Consider the following 19,737-nt stretch of genomic DNA (forward strand, 5'->3'; position numbering starts at 1 on the left):
GAGAGGTGTATAAGATGATGAGAGGCATTGATCGTGTGGATAGTCAGAGGCTTTTTCCCAGGGCTGAAATGGTTGCCACAAGAGGACACAGGTTTAAGGTACTGGGGAGTAGGTATAGAGGAGATGTCAGGGGTAAGTTTTTTACTCAGAGAGTGGTGAGTGCGTGGAATGGGCTGCTGCCAACGGTGGTGGAGGCGGATACGATAGGGTATTTTAAGAGACTTTTAGATAGGTACATGGAGCTTAGAACTATAGAGGGCTATGGGGACGTCTAGTAATTTCTAAGGTAGAGACATGTTCGGCACATCTTTGTGGGCCAAAGGGCCTGTATGTAGGTTTTCTATGTTCCTATGTTTATGTCAGTGAAATGTATACAATATACATTCTGAAATTCTTTTTCTTAGCAAATATCCACAAAAACAGAGGGGTGTCCCAAAGAATGAATGACAGTTAAATGTTAGAACCCCGAAGCCTGCCCCAGCTCCCTCCTCCCACACACAAGCAGCAGCAAGGCAACGAACCCCCCCCCCCCCCATCCCCTCCACTGAGCACTCAAGCATGGAGCGAAGGATCAATAAAGAAACAGACTTGCATTACCCCAAAGACTACTCATTCACCCAGTTATTTGACTTGCTACAGGCTCACTCTCTCCCTAGTAAGGGAAAAAGAGATGTCCCTGTTTCACAGCGAGAGGGGAGACATAATCAACAGCTCACTGATTAATGATGTTAAAAGTCTGTTGTGTCGCTTTTTTCAGCCCAGGTTTCAGGTCTCTCGACACACAGCATAGCAGCAAATCTGCTGCTCCTGATGTTCTGTGTTCTCCAGCGATTCCTCAGTCAGGGGCACTGGCCTAGAATCAGCCCGTCTTCAGAGCCACGAAAATCCGGCTAGTCTTCCAAACCGTGTCCTTGGTATATCAAAAATCAGCCTGTCATGAGGCACTTTGAGCAGGTCAAATTCCAATAAAGATTGTAAGTCAGAGTGTAACTCCAGGTCAGGGTCTTCAAAATGATGTGTCAACAGCTGATGTAGCTTTCAAGGTACAGCTACTGCAGGTTGCATATTACCCACTGGAATTGGTTAAATTGTTACTGTTTACCTTGTGTGTCCACAACCAGCTTGGCATCATTATCAATGCTACTGAGTTTGACAGTTTAAATGTGTTGCATTAGCTGCAGCCAGTCAGGGTTCACTCCACCCAAAACGCAACTTCTCCGTGGAGTACTGAAGACAGGTTAGCAGTGACACTGAACCAAAAGATTATGTGATTAACATTGAACAACAATGTATAGGCAGAATAGTTCACTTCCTATGTATTAAGATGTCTTTAAAATTAATTGTAAATGGTAAATTATTAAATATTAGGTCCAGAGTAATTCTGAAGAAACTAAGGGTGGAATCAATATTACCCAGAACAAGCAGGACAGGTCATCTTCCAGTTTGTGACTGAGAAGGACTCAATTCAATCCCCTTGCAGCAGTCTCTTGTGTTGGTGGCTAATCCTTGATAAAGTCACAGCCACAGATTATACTCTGCTTTATGCACTGTCTTGCTGGTGATGATGGAAACAAAGTCAATAGTCATCCTGTTTATATTCTCCCTCCTAAAGATTAGTGATCTTGGGATGAAAGGACTCTTCAAAGGCAAAGCACAGAATCATCACATCTGGGAGGAATGTAACACAGAATAAGCCCCATTTAGCCCACCCCTATTGTAACTGAAGGAAAACTATGCAACTTAATATTACTTTTCATACCTTGGTAGTCAGCCCATTAGGTTTTCAAACAATCTAAGTAATTAATGCATAACATCAATCAGTCTAATAAGTCATCACCACTACAGTTTTCAAGTGCATCTTTTCCATGTTTCAGTGCCCAGTATCATACTCCATTCATGGCAAACCTAGTGTCTTCTAATAACCTCCTGTTGATATATTTACATTGTTTTGTAATACAGACCTAAATAAAATTCTAAACTCCCACCTTATTTACAGAACATCTGAATTCAGACTTCATTCAGTTTCTCCTGGATGTGATTGAGGACGGACTACTCTCTGATTCCACTGAACAGCTTCCAGACTTGTTCACGAATGTACTGCTTTCTTTCAATCTCCACATGCTTGGTAAGTCTTTTTCAGATTACTCATTGGTAATCATTTGTTCATTTATTCTGCTGTAGTTATCACTAACAAGCCAAAGGATACTGACCTTGCCTAATATTTTGTAGAAGAGGCCCTCCTCCACTACACCAGCTTCCCCACTCTGTGATGGTAAATGCACATTATTGTAGCCACTTGGGCACTCATGAGAGAGCTGCGAGCCTTAAACCCAGAAATAAGAAGCAGCAAGGTATGTCCAAGTCAGAATGGTGTATGACATGGAGGGAAACTTACAGCTAGTGATGTTCACATGCAAAGTTTGGATTCGGATAAGAATGCTGGAGTGGCAAACTGTCTGACACTGAAAGAGTGCTCCACATAGCATTTCTCACACTCCTCACAAATCAGCGCCATGGTTCCCACACTCCCTCTCACACACGGGATCTCAAGTTCCATTCTCCCTCTCCCTCTCCCACACTTTAATACACCAGGGCCCCAGCTCACACACACTGGAACCCAGTTCTCACACCACAACCCAAGGCCAATACATGTCCAACACACCATGAACCCAATTACCAAGCTTCCTCTCTCACACCAAGATCCCAGTTCCACACACTCTCTCACACATGACCATAGTTCTCACACTTCTCCCACACCAGCATCCAGTTCCCACTCTCTCTAACATCATGGGATGCCAGTTTGCATAATCCCTTTTACACACCAGTCTGCAAATCCCACGCTTCTCTCACACACTATGAAGCCACTTCCCACACACTCTCTCACACACACAAGGATTCCATATCCTTCAGTCCCTATAACACACTAGGACTCCAGTTCTCTCACTCTTTTTAACACCAGTCACCAGTTCCCACACACCCATGCACACACTAGGCCTCTAGTTTCCACATTCAATCTCACAAACCAGTCACCAATTCCCACACTTCATCTAACAAGCTGGGACTCCTTTTCCCACATTTCCACTCATACACTGGGACCCCTTTGTCTCACACAGAGAGAACCCAGTTACCACATTCCCTCCAACACACTGATATCCAAACTCTTGCCAGACCAAAATGGTGCCATGTATGGCAGCTGTGTTGCAAACTCCATACCAACTCTACAGTGTACTGCTAATTTCTGCAATTTCCTTCACATTTCCTGTTCAAGAAGCTGATAGTCACATCAGATATGATCGACTGACTCTTCTGAACATTGAGAAGATGGCATTTACCCACAGCGTGCTGCCTTTTCTACATTGGGAACCCCTGTGTACATGATCCATGGCAGGCTAATTTATTACACCGCTGCTACCTCGGAAGTGGCGCCGGAGGCAAGGGAGAAGGGCCAGTATCCTGATGAGGTTGAGACAGCATTCAAATCGACCGTCACTCCCTAGCATACTCCTGACTAATGTTCAGTCCCTGGACAACAAGCTGTGTGAACTGAGAGTCAGAATCTCCAATCAATGGGAAACAAAGGAATGTAACATTTTGTGTTTCGTGGAGACCTGGTTGACCGAGGAGATACCGGATCACAACATCGAGCCCTTTGGGTTCTCCCTATTCTGGGTGGACAGGTCTAAAAACCTCTGTGGGAGAAGTAAAGGAGGTGGGGTATGCTTCACTGTCAATAACGCTTGGTGCAATTCCCGGAATGTGCATGCCCTCAAATTCTTTTGTTCTCCGGATCAGAAGTATACGGTGCTGCTGTGTGGACCTTTCTGGCTGCCTAGAGAGTTCACGGCTGTTATTATCAAAGCTATATGTGTAAATTCTGCCACAGGTTGATACTGACCTGGCTCTGAAGAAACTGTACGAGACCATCAGCACCTTGGAGACTGTACACAGAGAGGTTGCTTTCATCGTTGCCTGTGACTTTAATCGAACATCATCGACTAAAATGTCTCTGAAGTTTTGTCAGCACATCCAGGTGAGCACAAGGGGAGATAGCACCACTGACCACTGCTACTCTCCCTTCTGCAACGCTTACAAAGTGCTCCTCCATCTGCCGCTTGGGGAACTCTGATCACTCCTCCATCCTGCTTCTGCCCATGTGCAGGCAGAAGCTGAAACAAGAGGCAGCCATAGTTAAAACTGTCCACTATTGGTCTGACCAATCAGTTTCCATGCTACAAGACTGCTTTGATGACATCAGCAGGAATATCTTTCATAATGAGGACATCTCTGAGTTCACGGAAGGGGTCACGAGCTTCATCCGGAAGTGCATTGAGGATGTTGTCCCCCAAAAATCGGTCAGTGTGTATCCAAACCAGAAACGCTGATCAACAGTTTTGTGTGTGCAGCAGTTACCGCGCGACACAGAGCTTATGTTGCTGGTAACCACAGAAACTCAAGAAATGCAGCTACGATCTGTGCAAAGTCATCAAGGCAGCGAAACAACAATACAGAGACAAGATCCAGACACAGCTCTCCACCAACACATGCAATTCATGGCAAGGTCTACACACCATCACAGACTTCAAAGCTAAACACAGTGGAGTTTCCAGCATCGCTGCCTCTCTCCTAGATGAGCTAAATCTTTTTTGCGCTCAGTTCAATGTTGCCAACACTGAGCCCTCGAGGAGAGCCGCCAAAGCACCCTGCACCTGGGTCATCCCTGAGGCTGAAGCACACAGGTGTTTCCAATGAAACACCTGCGTACAGCAAGACTGCAGGACCAGATGGCATCTCAGGGCGGGTACTCAGGATATGCGCGGCACAACTGGCAGATGTGTTTGCAGACATTCTTAATCTCTCCCTCTCCCAGTGTGGTGTGCCCTCCTACTTTAAAACATCCACGATTGTCCCTGTATCTAAAAAGACCAAGGTAACATGTCTAAACAACTGGCATCTTGTGGCACTCACTGCCATAATAAGCAAATGCTTTGAGAGGTTAGACAAGGATGATATCTGCTGTGTGCTACCACCCACACTGGACCCCCTACAATCCGTTTACCGCCACAGCCGATCGACAGTTGACTTAATAGCCACAGCTCTACACACTGTCCTTCTAAACCTGGAGAAGAGGGATGCTTATGTGAGAATGCTGTTCTTGGACTAAGTTCAGTATTCAACACCATAATTCCCTTCAGGCTTGACAAGAAACTCAGAGACCTTGGCCTTCATCCTACCTTGTCCAGCTGGATCCTGAACTTCCTGACAGATTACTGCCAGTTGTTAAGAATGGGCTCCCTCTCCTCTGCCTCTCTGACCCTCAACACAGGTGCCCCTCAGGGCTGTGTCCTAAGCCCCCTCCTTTACTCTCTGTATACCCATGTTGGTGTTTGCACCCACAGCTCCAATCTGCTAATTAACTTTGATGACACTACACTGATTGGAGTTACCTCAAATTGGACTTACAGTGTAGCCTACTGAGAAGAAATTACCCTGACACAATGGTGTCAAGAAAACAACCTCACCCTCAATGTCGCTAAAGCAAAAGAGCTGGTTGTGGACTAGAGCAGGTATAGAGACAGGCTATTGGCATCAATGGATCTGGGGTTGAGAGGGTGAACAGCTTTAAGTTTCTCGGTATATACATCACCGAAGACCTCACGTAGTTTGTACATACCGGTTGTGTGGTGAGAAAAGCACAACAGCACCTCTTTCACCTCAAATGGTTTAAGAAGTTTGGTATGGGCCCCCAAATCCTAAGAACTTTCTTAGAATGTTTGACTAACTGATGCTAAATAATACCAGATGTATCTGTTCCGACTTATGTACAAATCTGACTTAAAGACGGACTTTGGAATGGAACTCGTTCGTAACCCGGGGACTGCCTGTACTTTTCTGACTGTCTCCTCTCCCTGGAGTCCACAGCTCAGTACTCTGGATCTTCAAACTTGATTGAATTCAACTGCTTGATTCTTTCTTCAGCAAGCCCACAGTTTCAGTTCTGGCTTTGCTTGATTTTTCATTGTCTTGTGATTATTTACTAATTAAATGTGGAAATAAAATTATAAAATGCACACTTGCCACTAGTCAATATCAAATTCCTATTCAGTTCAGTGTGGTATAATTTTCATTTTGAATATAACAATGATGGGCAGCAACGAGCTACACAACTACCAGGTGATGCTGCTTTGTATCCTACTCATCCAGAGGGACAAGAAATCACTTTTCCCTAGCTGGGATTTCACCTAGGCAGAACAAGCTTTTAAAATATGCATTGCACGTGATGTAATTAGTTATCCATTGTTATGTGTGTATTTATTATGTTTCACACAATTTCATTTGAGAGCAGTACTATATTTGTGTGGAGTTTTCACCTTCTCCCTGTGACACATGGATTTCCTCTGAGTGCACTGGTTCTTTCGACATCCCAATCACGTTGGTATCTTGGTGTGTAGGAAAGTAGCAGAATGTGGGAAGAATCAATGGAAATGTGAGGAGAATAACATAGGATATGTGCAGTTAGGTAGTTTGTGGTCAGTGTAAATTTGATGGGCCACAGGGCCTCTGTCCATGCTGTGCTATTTTTATCAAACAAAGATGCAGAAAGTGGAAACTTCAGAAGTCAAATTATGTTCACAATACACAGAGGACAATTTCAACACACTGCCTGAAAGTCAGAATGAATAATATTAAGACTTGTAAGAAAGGATGGAGTCACTGAGATATGCAACAGGAATCAGGCCCTTTAGCCCACTCTGTTGACCATCAAGCACCACACCAATCTCAGCCTAACCTATTTTACTCTACCACCTTCCCATCAACTCCCCCCCAGTTTCTACCCCTCCCCTACACACAAGAAACAATTTACAGTTGTCAATTAACCTCACACCATGTTCATCTTTGGGATGTGGGAGGAAATGTGAACACCTGGAAAAAACTGACATTTTCTCAGGAAGAGTATACAAGCTCCACATAAAGAGAAACCAGAGAATCTGGCCTATGGAGCCTAGGGACAATGGCTCTATGAGTTCAACCATTGTGCTACTTCTTTGGCTGATCTCACAGAAATTATGTAGGATACTGTAAACAAACGGTTATAACCCATTGCCACCTCTACTTTACTTATCAAGCGATGGGCATGCATATCCTGTGTCCTCATGAAAATACAAATGCACACAGCCAGTTTTGCATAGTATCTGCATTGCAGAAGGTTCATTCTTCATGTAAAATTCAAAATTCAAATTGCCAACTCAGAATTTTATTGGTATTGCAAAAAGACTGAGTGAGCCAGGGTTCCCCAGTGGAAATGGTCCTTTTAAAAAAATGAGAAGGACAACAATGGAATGATGTGGTGGAATGATTTGCTGATGGAACTATGTTGAAGCTGGAGAGAACTGTATAACATGATTTGCAGATTGCCGAGGCTTGTGGAAGACAAGGATACAACATGACCTCTCAGTGAAGCAGTAATGTTATTGCCTTCTTCCATTCCAGCGTACTACTTCCATTGTTCACGAAGTGCTCTCCTTTGCATCTGAGCAGTTAAATGAAGATTGGACCAGCACTTTGTGAACCACTAATGATTAACAACTTGGTGTCCCTTGTTGTTTGCCAAATTAATTCTCTTCCCACTCAGTGAGGTCCACTGTAAGCTTCAAAAACAGTACCTCACCTGCCTGGATGTGTTGTAGCCTACCTGATGTTAAATTGTATGACTTCAGACAACATACATTCCCTTCTGTAAGAGAATGCAGACAGACAGACAGACATACTTTATTGATCCCAAGGGAAATAGACTACATCTGTTGTCAGTCATCCATGAATATATTTGATATATATTTCTCTCTTCATTAATGTATTTGATCCTGCTAGGCTTGTCTGATGGCCCTGCACTTTGCAACTTTTAAGTTGCTTTGTTAGTATTCTCACTAACTGTCCTCATTAAACCACCTATAGGATGAACAATAGAACTTCACCCCACAGCAGCCCTGACTACTCTACCACCAGTATTTATTTTGTCCTATTCATTTGTCCCCATGCTCTCTGCTACTTAAAACAAACATACTGATTTCTCCTTCCTGTGCAAAAAAACTCACCTCCTTCCCCTCTTTCCCCTCTTCCCTTATTCATCACTCTGACCTTTTACCTCTTCTCCCGAGTACCCTCCTCCTTCCCTTTCTCCTGTGGTCCTCTCTCCTCTCCTATCAGATTCCTTCTCCAGCCCTTGACCTTTCCCACCCACCTGGCTTCCCACATCACCTTATAGCTAGCCTCCTATCCCTCCTCCCACCTTTTTATTCTAGTGTCTTCACCCTTCTGTCTCAGTACTAAAGAAGGGTCTTGGCTTGAAACATCAACTGTTTATGTATTTCCATAGATGCTGCCTGACCTGCTGAGTTCTTCCAGCATTTTGTGTGTGTGACAGTGCCAGGGACCGAGGTTTAGCTCCTGATCTTTGGTGCTGTCTTGACGCAGTTTGCACATTCAATCTGAGACCACAAGGTGGGTTCCTCCCATATCCTAAAGATGCACAGGTGGTTAATTGCCCTAGTGTGCATATGGGCAGTAGAATTTGGGAGATGTGAATGGGAGTTTCAGTGAAAAATTGGGGTGAATGGGATTGAATTACTCTGAACCAGCACAGACTCAGAATAATCACCAGGAAGTTGCACGATATGAGAATTCAAAACAATGATTAGTGCTAACTATTGGGACACTGACAAACTGTGGTCTGTGTTGCCAATAAGAGGCTTTCTTGCAAGTTTAAACTTACCTGATCATGAATTAGCAGAGATCACCAATGGACTGGAGCCAATATGATTGAATGCAATCCTACAATTGAAATGTGATGGAATAAAAGCAGCTTCACCTTATGTTGTGCTGATTAAATTCTGTTGTGCCCGCAGTGCCATCAAACAATATCATCATGAAAACGCTAGCTAAACGGGAAAATGTGAAGGTGTTCACTGAAAAGTTACTGCTTCTGTTAAACCGAGCAGGTGAGGATCATATTTAGATATGGTTTTGTTTATCTTGGTATGCATGTGCTCCTCTCCTGGGTAAATTAAGGTCATACACTGAATCAGAGTCTTTTGTGTTTGGTAAAACCATTTTCTAATGTGCAGAGAATACTTTTGCAATATCTTCAGAATGCACAAAGTAATAGAGCACTACAGCACAGAAACAGGCCATTTGGCCTATCTAGTCTGTGCCAAACTGTTATTTTGCCCAGTCCCATCTACCCATACCTCAACCATAGCCCTGCGTACCCTTCTTCATCATTAGAATATATCTATACTGTGCCTTCCAAATTGCCCTCAGAAACTCCAGCCATTGCTCTTCTGCCATCATCCATGCTAGTGTCTCCTTCCAATGAACTTTAGCCAGCTCCTCTCTCATGCCTCTGTAATTCCCTTTACCCCACTCTAGTACCAATACATCTGACTTTAGATTTTTCCTCTCAGACTGCAGGGTGAACTCTATCATTTAATGATCATTCCTGAAGAAGAGTCTTGGCCTGAAACATTCACTATTTATTCATTTCCATTGATGCTGCCTGACCTGCCGAGTTCCTCCAGCATTTTGTGTGTGATGCATTTAATGATCACCGTCTCCTGAGGGTTCCTTTACCTTAAGCTCTCTAATCAAATCTGGTGCATTACACAACACCCAATCCAGAATGCCTTTCACCAAGTGGACTAAACCACAAGCTGTCTAAAAAGCCATTCTATTAGCATTCTATAAATTTCATGTTTTGGGATTCAGCAGCAACCTAATTTTCCCAGTCTATCTGCATATTGAAATCCCCTGTGACTATCATAACATTGCCCATGTTACTTGCCTTTTCTACTTTCTATTGAATTTATATCCCACATCCTGCTGGGGGCCTGTATATAACTCACATCAGGCTTTTATACTCTTGTAGTTTCTTAACTCTGGCCACAAGGATTCTGATCCTATGTCACCCAACAGACCCATGCCATCCCCTCTGCCTACCTGCCTATCCTTTTGGTATAATGTGTATCCTTGGACATTAAGTTTTCAACTATGGTCTTCTTTCTGCCATGTCTTAGTGGTGCCCACAATGTCATACCTGCCAATCTCCAACAATGTTACAAGCTCACCTACCTTATTCTGTGTACTGTGTACATGCAAATATAACATCATCAGTTCTGTGTTTATCACTCTTTTTGATTCCCCCCCCCCCCCATTACACTTCATCTTGTCCCGCTGACTGTAATTTTGCCCTGTCATCTGCCTGTCCCTCCTTTCAGTCTCACTGCACACAGCATCTACTGACCTACCAACTGCCACCTCCTCATTCTGGTTTCCATCCTTCAACCAAATTAGTTTAAATCCTCCCCATCAACTCTAGCAAACATGCCTGCAAGGATATTGGTTCCCTCTTGGTTTAAGGTGTAACCCGTCCTTTTTTCATAGGTTATATCTTCCCAGAAGAAATCCCAATGATCCAGAAATCTGAAACCCTGCACCCTGCACTACTTCTTCAGTCACTCATTCATTTGTACCATCATCCTATTCCTGCCCTGACTAACACCTGGCACTGGGAGTAATCCAGAGATGACTATCTTGGACGTCCTGTTCTTCAGCCTCTCCCATAACTCCCTATACTCACTGCACAAAACCGCAGGAGTTGAAGTTGAGTGCACTTCCCGTAGATGTAGTCATTAGGGAAATGATTAGTTACCTTGACATCCCACATCTCACAGGAGAAGCATTTCACTGCCTGAATTAATATCCTGCTAACACCTGTTATACCTCTAACTTTTCAAATGTAAGTTTTAGCCTGCGCTTGTTCTCACCCAAGCCTGTTTAGCCAAAGCCTGACCACTCCTACACTGTCCGCTCACACAACAGCTGCTCCAACAATGGCTGCTTCTTTTTATTGGCCCTTGCTAATTAACCCAAGCAATCTTGCACTCCACAGACAAATCCTGACAAAGAAGGCCAAGCATTTGTGAGCTCCAATCTTCCAACACCTCACCCGTGGTTAACGATGGTGCATGTATCTCCATTTCAGCTCTTGCAATTTCTTCTCCAAACACCCAAGGTGTTCTTGGATGCACCAGGTCAGAGCCCAGTGATTTATCTACTTCCATACATTTTAAGACATCCAACACCTCCCCTACTGCAATGCAGACTATCCCAAAGTCTTCCAGTTTAGATCAGGCAGCTTAAGGTAAAGGAACCTTTACGAGGTAGTGATCATAATATGATAGACTTCACCCCTCAGTTTGAAAGCAAGAAGCTATCAGATATATTGGAGTAATGAATAATGAAGCATGAGTGAGGAGCAGGCCAAAGTTGATTGGATGGGGACACTAGCAAGGATGACGACAGAACAGCAATGGTTGGAGATTCTTTGAGTAATTTGGAAAGCGCAAGATCAGTTCATCCCAATAAAAGAAGCAAGGCTGACAAGGGAAGTCAAAGATGGTATAAAAGCACAAGAGAGAGCATATAATATAGCAAAACCTGGTGGGAAGCTTTTACAAACCAACAGAAGGCAACTAAAAAAGTAATAAGTAGAGGAAAGGTGAAATATCCAGATAAGCTAGTCAATAATATAAAAGAGCATACCAGAAGTTTTTTTCAGATATGTAGTGTCTATAAAAAGTATTCTTCCCTCTGCCCCCCACCCTCCGGAAGTATTCATGTTTTATTGTTTTACAACAATGAATCAACGGATTTAATTTGGCTTTTTGACACTGATCAACAGAAAAAGACACTTCCATGCCAAAGTGAAAACAGATCTCTAAAAAGTGATCTAAATTATTTACAAAAATAAAGGACAAAATAATTGATTGCATAAGTAGTCACCTCCTTCAAGTCAGTAGTTAGTAGATGCACCTTTCGCAGCAATTACAACTTGAGTCTGTGTGGATAGGTCTCTATCAGCTTTGCACATCTGCACACTGCAATTTTTCTCCTTTCTTCTTTACAAAGCTATTCAAGCTCTGTCAGGTTGTATGGGGATTGTGAGTGAACAGCCCTTTTCAAATCCAGCAAAAAATTCTCTGTTGGGTTGAGGTCTGGACTCTGACTTGGCCACTCCAGGACATTAACTTTGTTGTTTTTAAGCCATTTCAGTGTAGCTTTGGCTTTATACTTGGCATCATTGTCTTGCTGGAAAACAAATCTTCTTACAGTTCTCTTGTAGACTGCATCAGGCTTTCCTCCAATATTTCCCTGTATTTTGCTGCATTCATTTTACCCTCTACCTTCACAATCTTTCCAGGGCCTGCTTCAGTGAAGCAACCCCACAGTAGGATGCAGCCACCACCATGTGTCCTGGTAGGGTTGGCATGTTATTGATGATGTGCTGTGTTTGGCTTATGCCTTTATGCATTTAGTCTGATGGCCAAAAAGCTCAAATTTGGTTTCAACAGACCATAGAACCTTCCAGCTGACTTCAGACCCCACATGCCTTCTGACAAACTGTAGCCAAGATTACATGTGAGTTTTTTCAAAAGTGGCTTTTTTTTTTGCCAAGACCTGAAGACCTGAAACAAAGTCAGGAATCAAAATATTGAGCAGGGTGCAACTAATATCCTGAGCTGTGTATATTTCAATGCAAGAAAGATTGCAGGAAAAGCGAATGAGCTCAGAGCATGGATCATCACATTTTGTATATATTAGTGAGACTTAGTAGCCAGAGGGGAAGACTGGCAGCTTAATATTCTGGAGTTCCGTTGTCTTAGACTTGACAAAGTGAGAGGGATTAACGGGGGGAGTGGTGGTGGCATTATGAGTCAGAGAAAATAAAGAAAACTTGGAGACAGTGCAAGAAGGAGGATAGGCAGGTGATAGAGAAGGGATGCGCTCAGACCGATGGTTTGAGGTGTGTCTATTTTAATGCAAGAATTGTGAACGAAGCGGATGAACTTGGAGTGTGACTTGGAGCTATGATGTTGTGGCCATTACAGAGACTTGGATGGCTCAGGGGCAGGAATGGTTACTTAGATTGCCAGGCCTTAGATGTTTCAGAAAGGAAAGGGAGGGAGGCAAAAGAGGTGGGGGTGTGGCACTACTGAACCGAGATAGTGTCATGGCTGCAGAAAAGGAGGGATTGTCTACTGAGTCTCTGTGGGTGGAAGTTAGAAACAAGAAGGGGTCAATAACTCTACTGAGTGTTTTTTGTAGACTACCCAATAGTAATGGGGACATCGAGGAGCAGATAGGGAGACAGATTCTGGAAAGGTGCAAAAATAACAGGGTTGTCAAGGTGGGAGATTTTACTCTCCCAAATATTGATTGGCATCTGCCCAGGGTGAGGGGTTTAGATGGGGTGGAGTTTGTTAAGTGTGTTCAGGAATGTTTCCTCACACCATATGTAGATAAACCTACAAGAGGAGAAGCTGTACTTGATCTGGTATTGGAAAATGAACCTGGTCAGGTGTCAGGTCTCTCAGTGGGAGAGCATTTTGGAGATAGTGATCACAATTCTATCTCTTTTACCATAGTATTGTAGAGGGATAGGAACAGACAAGTTAGGGAAACATTTAATTGGAGTAAGGGGAAATAAGAGGCTATCAGGCAGAAACTTGGAAGCACAAATTGGGAATAGATGTTCTCAGGAAATGTATGGCAGAAATGTGGCAAAGGTTCAGGGGATATTTCTGTGGCGTTCTGCATATGTACCTTCCATGGAAAGGACGGTAGGGTACAGGAACCGTGGTGTACAAAGGCTGTTGTAAATCTAGTCAAGAAGAAAAGAAAACCTACAAAAGGTTCAAAAAAATAGGTAATGATAGAGATCTAGAAGATTATAAGGCTAGCAGGAAGGAGAATGAAATTAGGACAGCCAGAAGAGGCCATGTGAAGGCCTTGGTGAGAAGGATTAAGGAAAACCCCAGGGTATTTCTACGTAAAGAGCAAGAGGATAACACATGAGAGAATAGGACCAATCAAGTGTGACAGTGGAAAAGTGTGTATGGAACCGGAGGAGATACAATGAATACTTTGCTTCAGTATTCACTACGGAAAAGGATCTTGGCGATTGTAGAGATGACTTACAGTGGATTGAAAAGCTTGAGCATATGGACATTAAGAAAGGATATGCTGGAGCTTTTGGAAAGAATCAAGTTGGATTCTGGGACTGGATGAGATGTAGCTCAGACTACTGTGGGAGGCGAGGGTAGAGATTGCTGAGCCTCTGGCAATGATCTTTGGTTCAGCAATGGGGACGGGAGAGGTTCTGGAGGATTGGAGGGTTGCAGATGTTGTTCCCTTATTCAAGAAAGGGAGTAGAGATAGCCCAGGAAGTTATAGAGCAGTGAGTCTTACTTCAGTGGTTGGAAAAAGTTGATGGAAAAGATCCTGAGAGGCAGGATTTATGAACGTTTGGAGAGGCGTAATAGGATTTGGAATATTTAGCATTGCTTTGTGAAAGGAAAGTGCCTTATCAGCCTGATTGAATTTTTTGAGGCTGTGACTAAACACATTGGTGAAGGTAGAGCAGTAGATGTATTGTATATGGATTTCAGCAAGGCATTTGATAAGGTACCCATTTGCAAGGCTTATTGAGAAAGGAGGCATGGGATCCAAGGGGACCTTGCTTTGTGGATCAAGAATTGGTTTGCTCACAGAAGGCAAAGAGTGGTTGTAGATGGATCATATTCTGCGTGGAGGTCAGTGACCAGTGGTGTGCCTCAGGGATCTGTTCTGGGACACCTTCTCTTTGTGATTTTTATAAATGACCTGGATGAGAAGGTGGAGGGATGGGTTAGTAAATTTACTGATGACACAAAGGTTGGGGGTGTTGTGGATAGTGTGGAGAGCAGTCAGAGATTACAGTGGGACATTGATAGGATGCAAAACTTTGCTGAGAAGTGGCAGATGGAGTTCAACCCAGATAAGTGTGAGGTGGTTCACTTTGGTAGGTCAAATATGTTGGCAGAATATAGTATTAATGGTAAGACTCTTGGCAGTGTGGAGGATCAGAGGGACCTTGGGGTCCGAGTCCATAGGACACTCAAAGCTGCTGCACAGGTTAACTCTGTGGTTAAGAAGGCATCTGGTGCATTGGCCTTCATCAGCTGTGGGATTGACCCTGGTCAGACCCCATCTGAAGTACTGTGCTCAATTCTGGTCGCCTCACTACATGAAGGACGTGGAAACCATAGAAAGGGTGCAGAGGAGATTTACAAGGATGTTGCCTGGATTGGGGAGCATGCCTTGTGAGAATATGTTGAGTGAACTCTGCCTTTTCTCCTTGGAGTGACGGAGGATGAGAGTTGACCTGATAGAGGTACATAAGATGATGAGAGGCATTGATTATGTGGATAGTCAGAGGCTTTTCCCCAGGACCGAAATGGCTAACACGAGAGGGCATGGTTTTAAGGTGCTTGGAAGTAGGAACAGAGGAGATGTCAGGGGTAAGTTTTTTCCGCAAAGTGGAGTGCGTGTGGAATGGACTACCAGCAACAGTGGTGGAGGCGGATACGATAGGGTCTTTTAAGAGATTCCTGGATAGGTATGGGGAGCTTAAAAAAATAGAAAACTATGGATAACCCTAGGTAATCTCTAATGTAAGTACATGTTCGGCACAGCATTGTGGGTTGAAGGACCTGTACTGTGTTGCAGGTTTTCTATGTTTCTGTGAAAATGTAACGGCATTGCTTAGTCCAGACATGCTGAAGAACTTATCTAATGAGGCTTCATGGGTGAACTGAGGAATAAGAAATGTATGACCACATTAATGGGACTATATTATAGACCACCAACAGTCCACAGGATTTAGAGAGATTGCAGACTGTTGCAAGAAACAATAGGTTGTGGTAGTAGGTGATTTTAACTTTCCACATATTGACTGGGACTCCCATACTGTAAAAGGACTAGATAGGATAGAGTTAATCAAATGTGTTCAGGAAAGTCTTCTTAATCAGTACATAGATGTGTGCGATACTTGATCTCCGAATAGGGAATGAGACAGGGCAGGTGACAGAAATATGCGTCGGCAAACTCTTTGCCTCGTGTGATCATATGGCATTAGTTTCAAAGTTAATATGGAAAAAGATAGATCTGGTCTGCATGTTGAGATTTTAAATTGGAGAAAGCCCAATTTTTATGGTATCAGAAAGGTTCTAGCAAAGTGTTTTCTGGCAAAGGTTTACTTGGTAAGTGCAAGGCCTTCAAAAGTGAAATTTTGAGAGTACAAAATACAAGGTAAAGATAACAAGTTTAGGGAACCTTTGTTTTCAAGAGATATTGATGCCCTGGTAAAAAAAAAATAAGGTATATAGCAGGTAAAGGCAGGGAGGAACAAATGAGGTAATTGGGGAGCATAAAAATGCAAGAGATAACATAAGAAAGAAATCAGGAGGGCTAAAAGAAGGCATGAAGTTGCTTTTGCAGACAATGTGAAGGAGAATCCTAAGGGATTGTACAGGTATGTTAAGAGCAAAAGGAGTGCAAGGGGAAAAAATGATCCTCTGGGAGATCAGAATGGTAATCTATGCGTAGAGTCTAAAGAGTTGGGGAAGATCTTAAATGGATTTTTTGCATCTGTATTTACTTGGGAGGTGGATACAGAGTCTACAGAAGTGAGACAAAGTAGCAGTGAGGTCACTGACCCAATACGAATTACAGAGAACAAGGTGCCTGCTGTTTTGAGGCAAATTATGATGATAAATCCCCAGGATCTGACAAGTTGTTCCCTTGGACCCTGTGGGAGGCAAATGCAGAAATTTCCAAGGTCCTAGCAGAGATATCTAAATCATCCCTAGGGGCAGTTGAGGTATCAGAAGATTGGAGGATAGCTGATATTGTCCGGCTGTTTAAGAAAGGCTCTAAGAGTAAGCCAGGCGAAAGGATCCAGTGCTTTCCAGGCATATATAACAAATAAACTCTTCCTGGGCTTCCAACCGGGTACAGGTTTTAATTTCACTGATGTTTCGATGACAATCTCTGCCATCCTTGATGACGATAATAGAGTTTGTTGTCGAAGCGTGGTTATAATCGATACCTGTACCTGGCTGGAAGCCCACAAAGAGTTTATTTGTAAACCAGGAAATTATATGCCGGTGAGCCTGACATCAGCAGGAGGAAACTTATTTGAAGATAATTTAAGGGACTGGATATATATTTGGATAGATATGGTCTCATTCGTGATGGACAGCATGGCTTTGTGGTCGTAGGTCATGTCTAGCCAATCTTAGAGTTTTTTGAGGAAGTTACCAGGAAAGTTGATGAAGGCAAGGTGGAGGATGTTGTCTACATTGACTTAAGCAATGCATTTAACAAAGTCCCACATGGGAGGTTGGTCAAGAAGGTCCAGTTACTTGGCATTCAAGATGACATAGTAAATTGGATTAGACTGTGGCGTTGTGGGAGTAGACAGAGGGTTGCCTCTTTGAATGGAGACCTGTGACTGGTGGAGTGCTGGGTCCTTTGTTGTTTGTCATCTATATCAATTTTCTGGATGATATGTGGCTAACTGGTTCAGCAAAATTGTGGATGACACTATGATTGGGGATATAGCAGACAGCATAAACGGGCTAAAAAATGGCTGATGGAATTTAGTGTTGCTGATTGAAGAGGAGGAGGTGCTTGCTATCTTGAGGCAAATCAGAGTAGATAAATCCCCAGGACCTGACAGGGTATTCCCTTGGACCTTGAAGGAGACTAGTGTTGAAATTGCAGGGACCCTGGCAGATATATTTGAAATGTCGGTATCTACGGGTGAGGTGCTGGAGGATTGGAGGATAGCTCATGTTGTTCCATTGTTTAAAAAAGGCTCTAAAAGTAATCCAGGAAATTATAGGCCGGTAAGTTTGACGTCAGTAGTGAGTAAATTATTGGAAGGAGTATTAAGAGATAGGATCTACAAATATTTAGATATACAGAGACTTATTAGGGAGAGTCAACACAACTTTGTGCGTAGCAGGTCATGTTTAACAAATGTATTAGAGTTTTTCGAGGAGGTTACAAGGAAAGTGGAGGAAGAGAAGGCAGTGGATGTTGTCTACATGGACTTCAGTAAGGCCTTTGACAAGGTCCTGCATGGGAGGTTAGTTAGGAAGATTCAGTCGCTAGGTATACATGGTGAAGTAGTAAATTGGATTAGACATTGGCTCAATGGGAGAAGTCAGAGAGTGGTAGTGGAGGATTGCTTCTCTGAGTGGAGGCCTGTGACTAGTGGTGTGCCACAGGGATCAGTGCTGGGTCCATTGTTATTTGTCATCTATATCAATGATCTGGATGATAATGTGGTAAATTGGATCAGCAAATTTGCTGATGATACAAAGATTGGAGGTGTAGTGGACAGTGAGGAAGGTTTTCAAAGCTTGTAGAGGGATCTGGACCAGCTGGAAAAGTGGGATGAAAAATGGTAGAAGGAGTTTAATACAGTCAAGTGTGAGGTATAGCACTTTGGAAGGAAAAACCAAGGTAGAACATTCAAGGTAAATGGTAGGGCACTGAGGAGTGTAGTAGAACTGAGGGATCTAGGAATACAGATACAAAATTCCCTAAAAGTGACATCACAGGTAGATAGGGTAGTAAAGAGAGCTTTTGGTACATTGGCCTTTATGAATCAAAGTATTGAGTATAAGAGTTGGAATGTTATGGTGAGGTTGTGTAAGGCATTGGTGAGGCCGCATTTGGAGTATTGTGTGCAGTTTTGGTCACCGAATTACAAGAATATTAATAAGGTTGAAAGAGTGCAGAGAAGGTTTACAAGGATGTTGCCGGGACTTGAGAAACTGAGTTACAGAGAAAGGTTGAATAGGTTAGGACTTTATTCCCTGGAGCATAGAAGGATGAGGGGAGATTTGATAGAGGTATATAAAATTATGATGGGTATAGATAGAGTGGCTTTTTCCACTGAAGCTAGGGGAGAAAATAACCAGAGGACATGGGTGAAGGGGAAAAAGTTTAAAGGGAACTTTAGGGGAGGGGGTTTCTTCACACAGAGAGTGGTGGAAGTGTCGAATGAGCTGCCAGATGAAGTGGTGAATGCGGGCTCACTTTTAACATTTAAGAATAACTTGGACAGGTACATGGATGAGAGGTGTATGGAGGGATATGGGCTGGGTGCAGGTCAGTGGGACTAGTCAGAAAAATGGTTCGGCACAGCCAAGAAGGGCCAAAAAGCCTGTATCTGTGCTGTAATGTTCTATGGTTCTATGGTTGCACTTCAGTAGGACTAACCAGGGTAGGTCTAGCACAGTGAATGGTAGGGCACTGAGGAGTGTGGTAGAACAAAGGGATCTGGGAAAACAGGTCCATAGTTTATTGAAAGTGGAGACACGGGTAAATGGGTCCTTAAAAAAAGCTTTTGCCACTTTGACCTTCATAGATTAAAGTATTGAATACAGGACATGGGATGTTATGTTGAGGTTGTGTAAGACATTAGTGATGTCTGATTTGGAGTGTGGAGTGCACTTTTGCTCACCTGCCTACAGGAAGGATGTAAATAAAGTTGAAACAATGCTAAGAAAATTTACAAGGGTGTTGCCAGGACTGGAGGACCTGAGTTATAAGGAAAGATTGAATAGGTTAGGAGTTTATTCCTTGGAATGTAGAAGATTGAGGGGAGGTTTGACAGAGGTATTCAAACTTATGAAGGGTTTAAATAGAGTAAATACAAGCAGGCTTTTTCCACTGAGGTTGGGGTAGGACTACAACTAGAGGTCATGGGTTAAGGGTGAAAGTTGAAAGGTTTAAGGAGAACATGGGGGAATCTTCTTCACAGAGGGCTGTGAGTGTGGGACGAGCTGC

At 43.2% G+C, this 19,737-nt stretch overlaps 1 protein-coding gene across 4 annotated transcripts in view; it reads left to right on the top strand.

The window, feature by feature from the left end:
* Positions 1-19,737, top strand: part of LOC140741982 (NCK-interacting protein with SH3 domain-like) — a 237,529-nt gene that overhangs the window by 184,401 nt on the left and 33,391 nt on the right. For all 4 annotated transcript variants that reach the window (XM_073072626.1, XM_073072625.1, XM_073072628.1 and 1 more), the window contains 2 exons: positions 1,997-2,125; positions 8,901-8,993. In XM_073072626.1, coding sequence (XP_072928727.1) covers positions 1,997-2,125; positions 8,901-8,993 — 222 coding nt within the window. The remainder of the gene's footprint in view (positions 1-1,996; positions 2,126-8,900; positions 8,994-19,737) is intronic.

This window comes from Hemitrygon akajei, chromosome 19, assembly GCF_048418815.1.
Source record: "Hemitrygon akajei chromosome 19, sHemAka1.3, whole genome shotgun sequence".
Classification (NCBI taxonomy): domain Eukaryota; kingdom Metazoa; phylum Chordata; class Chondrichthyes; order Myliobatiformes; family Dasyatidae; genus Hemitrygon; species Hemitrygon akajei.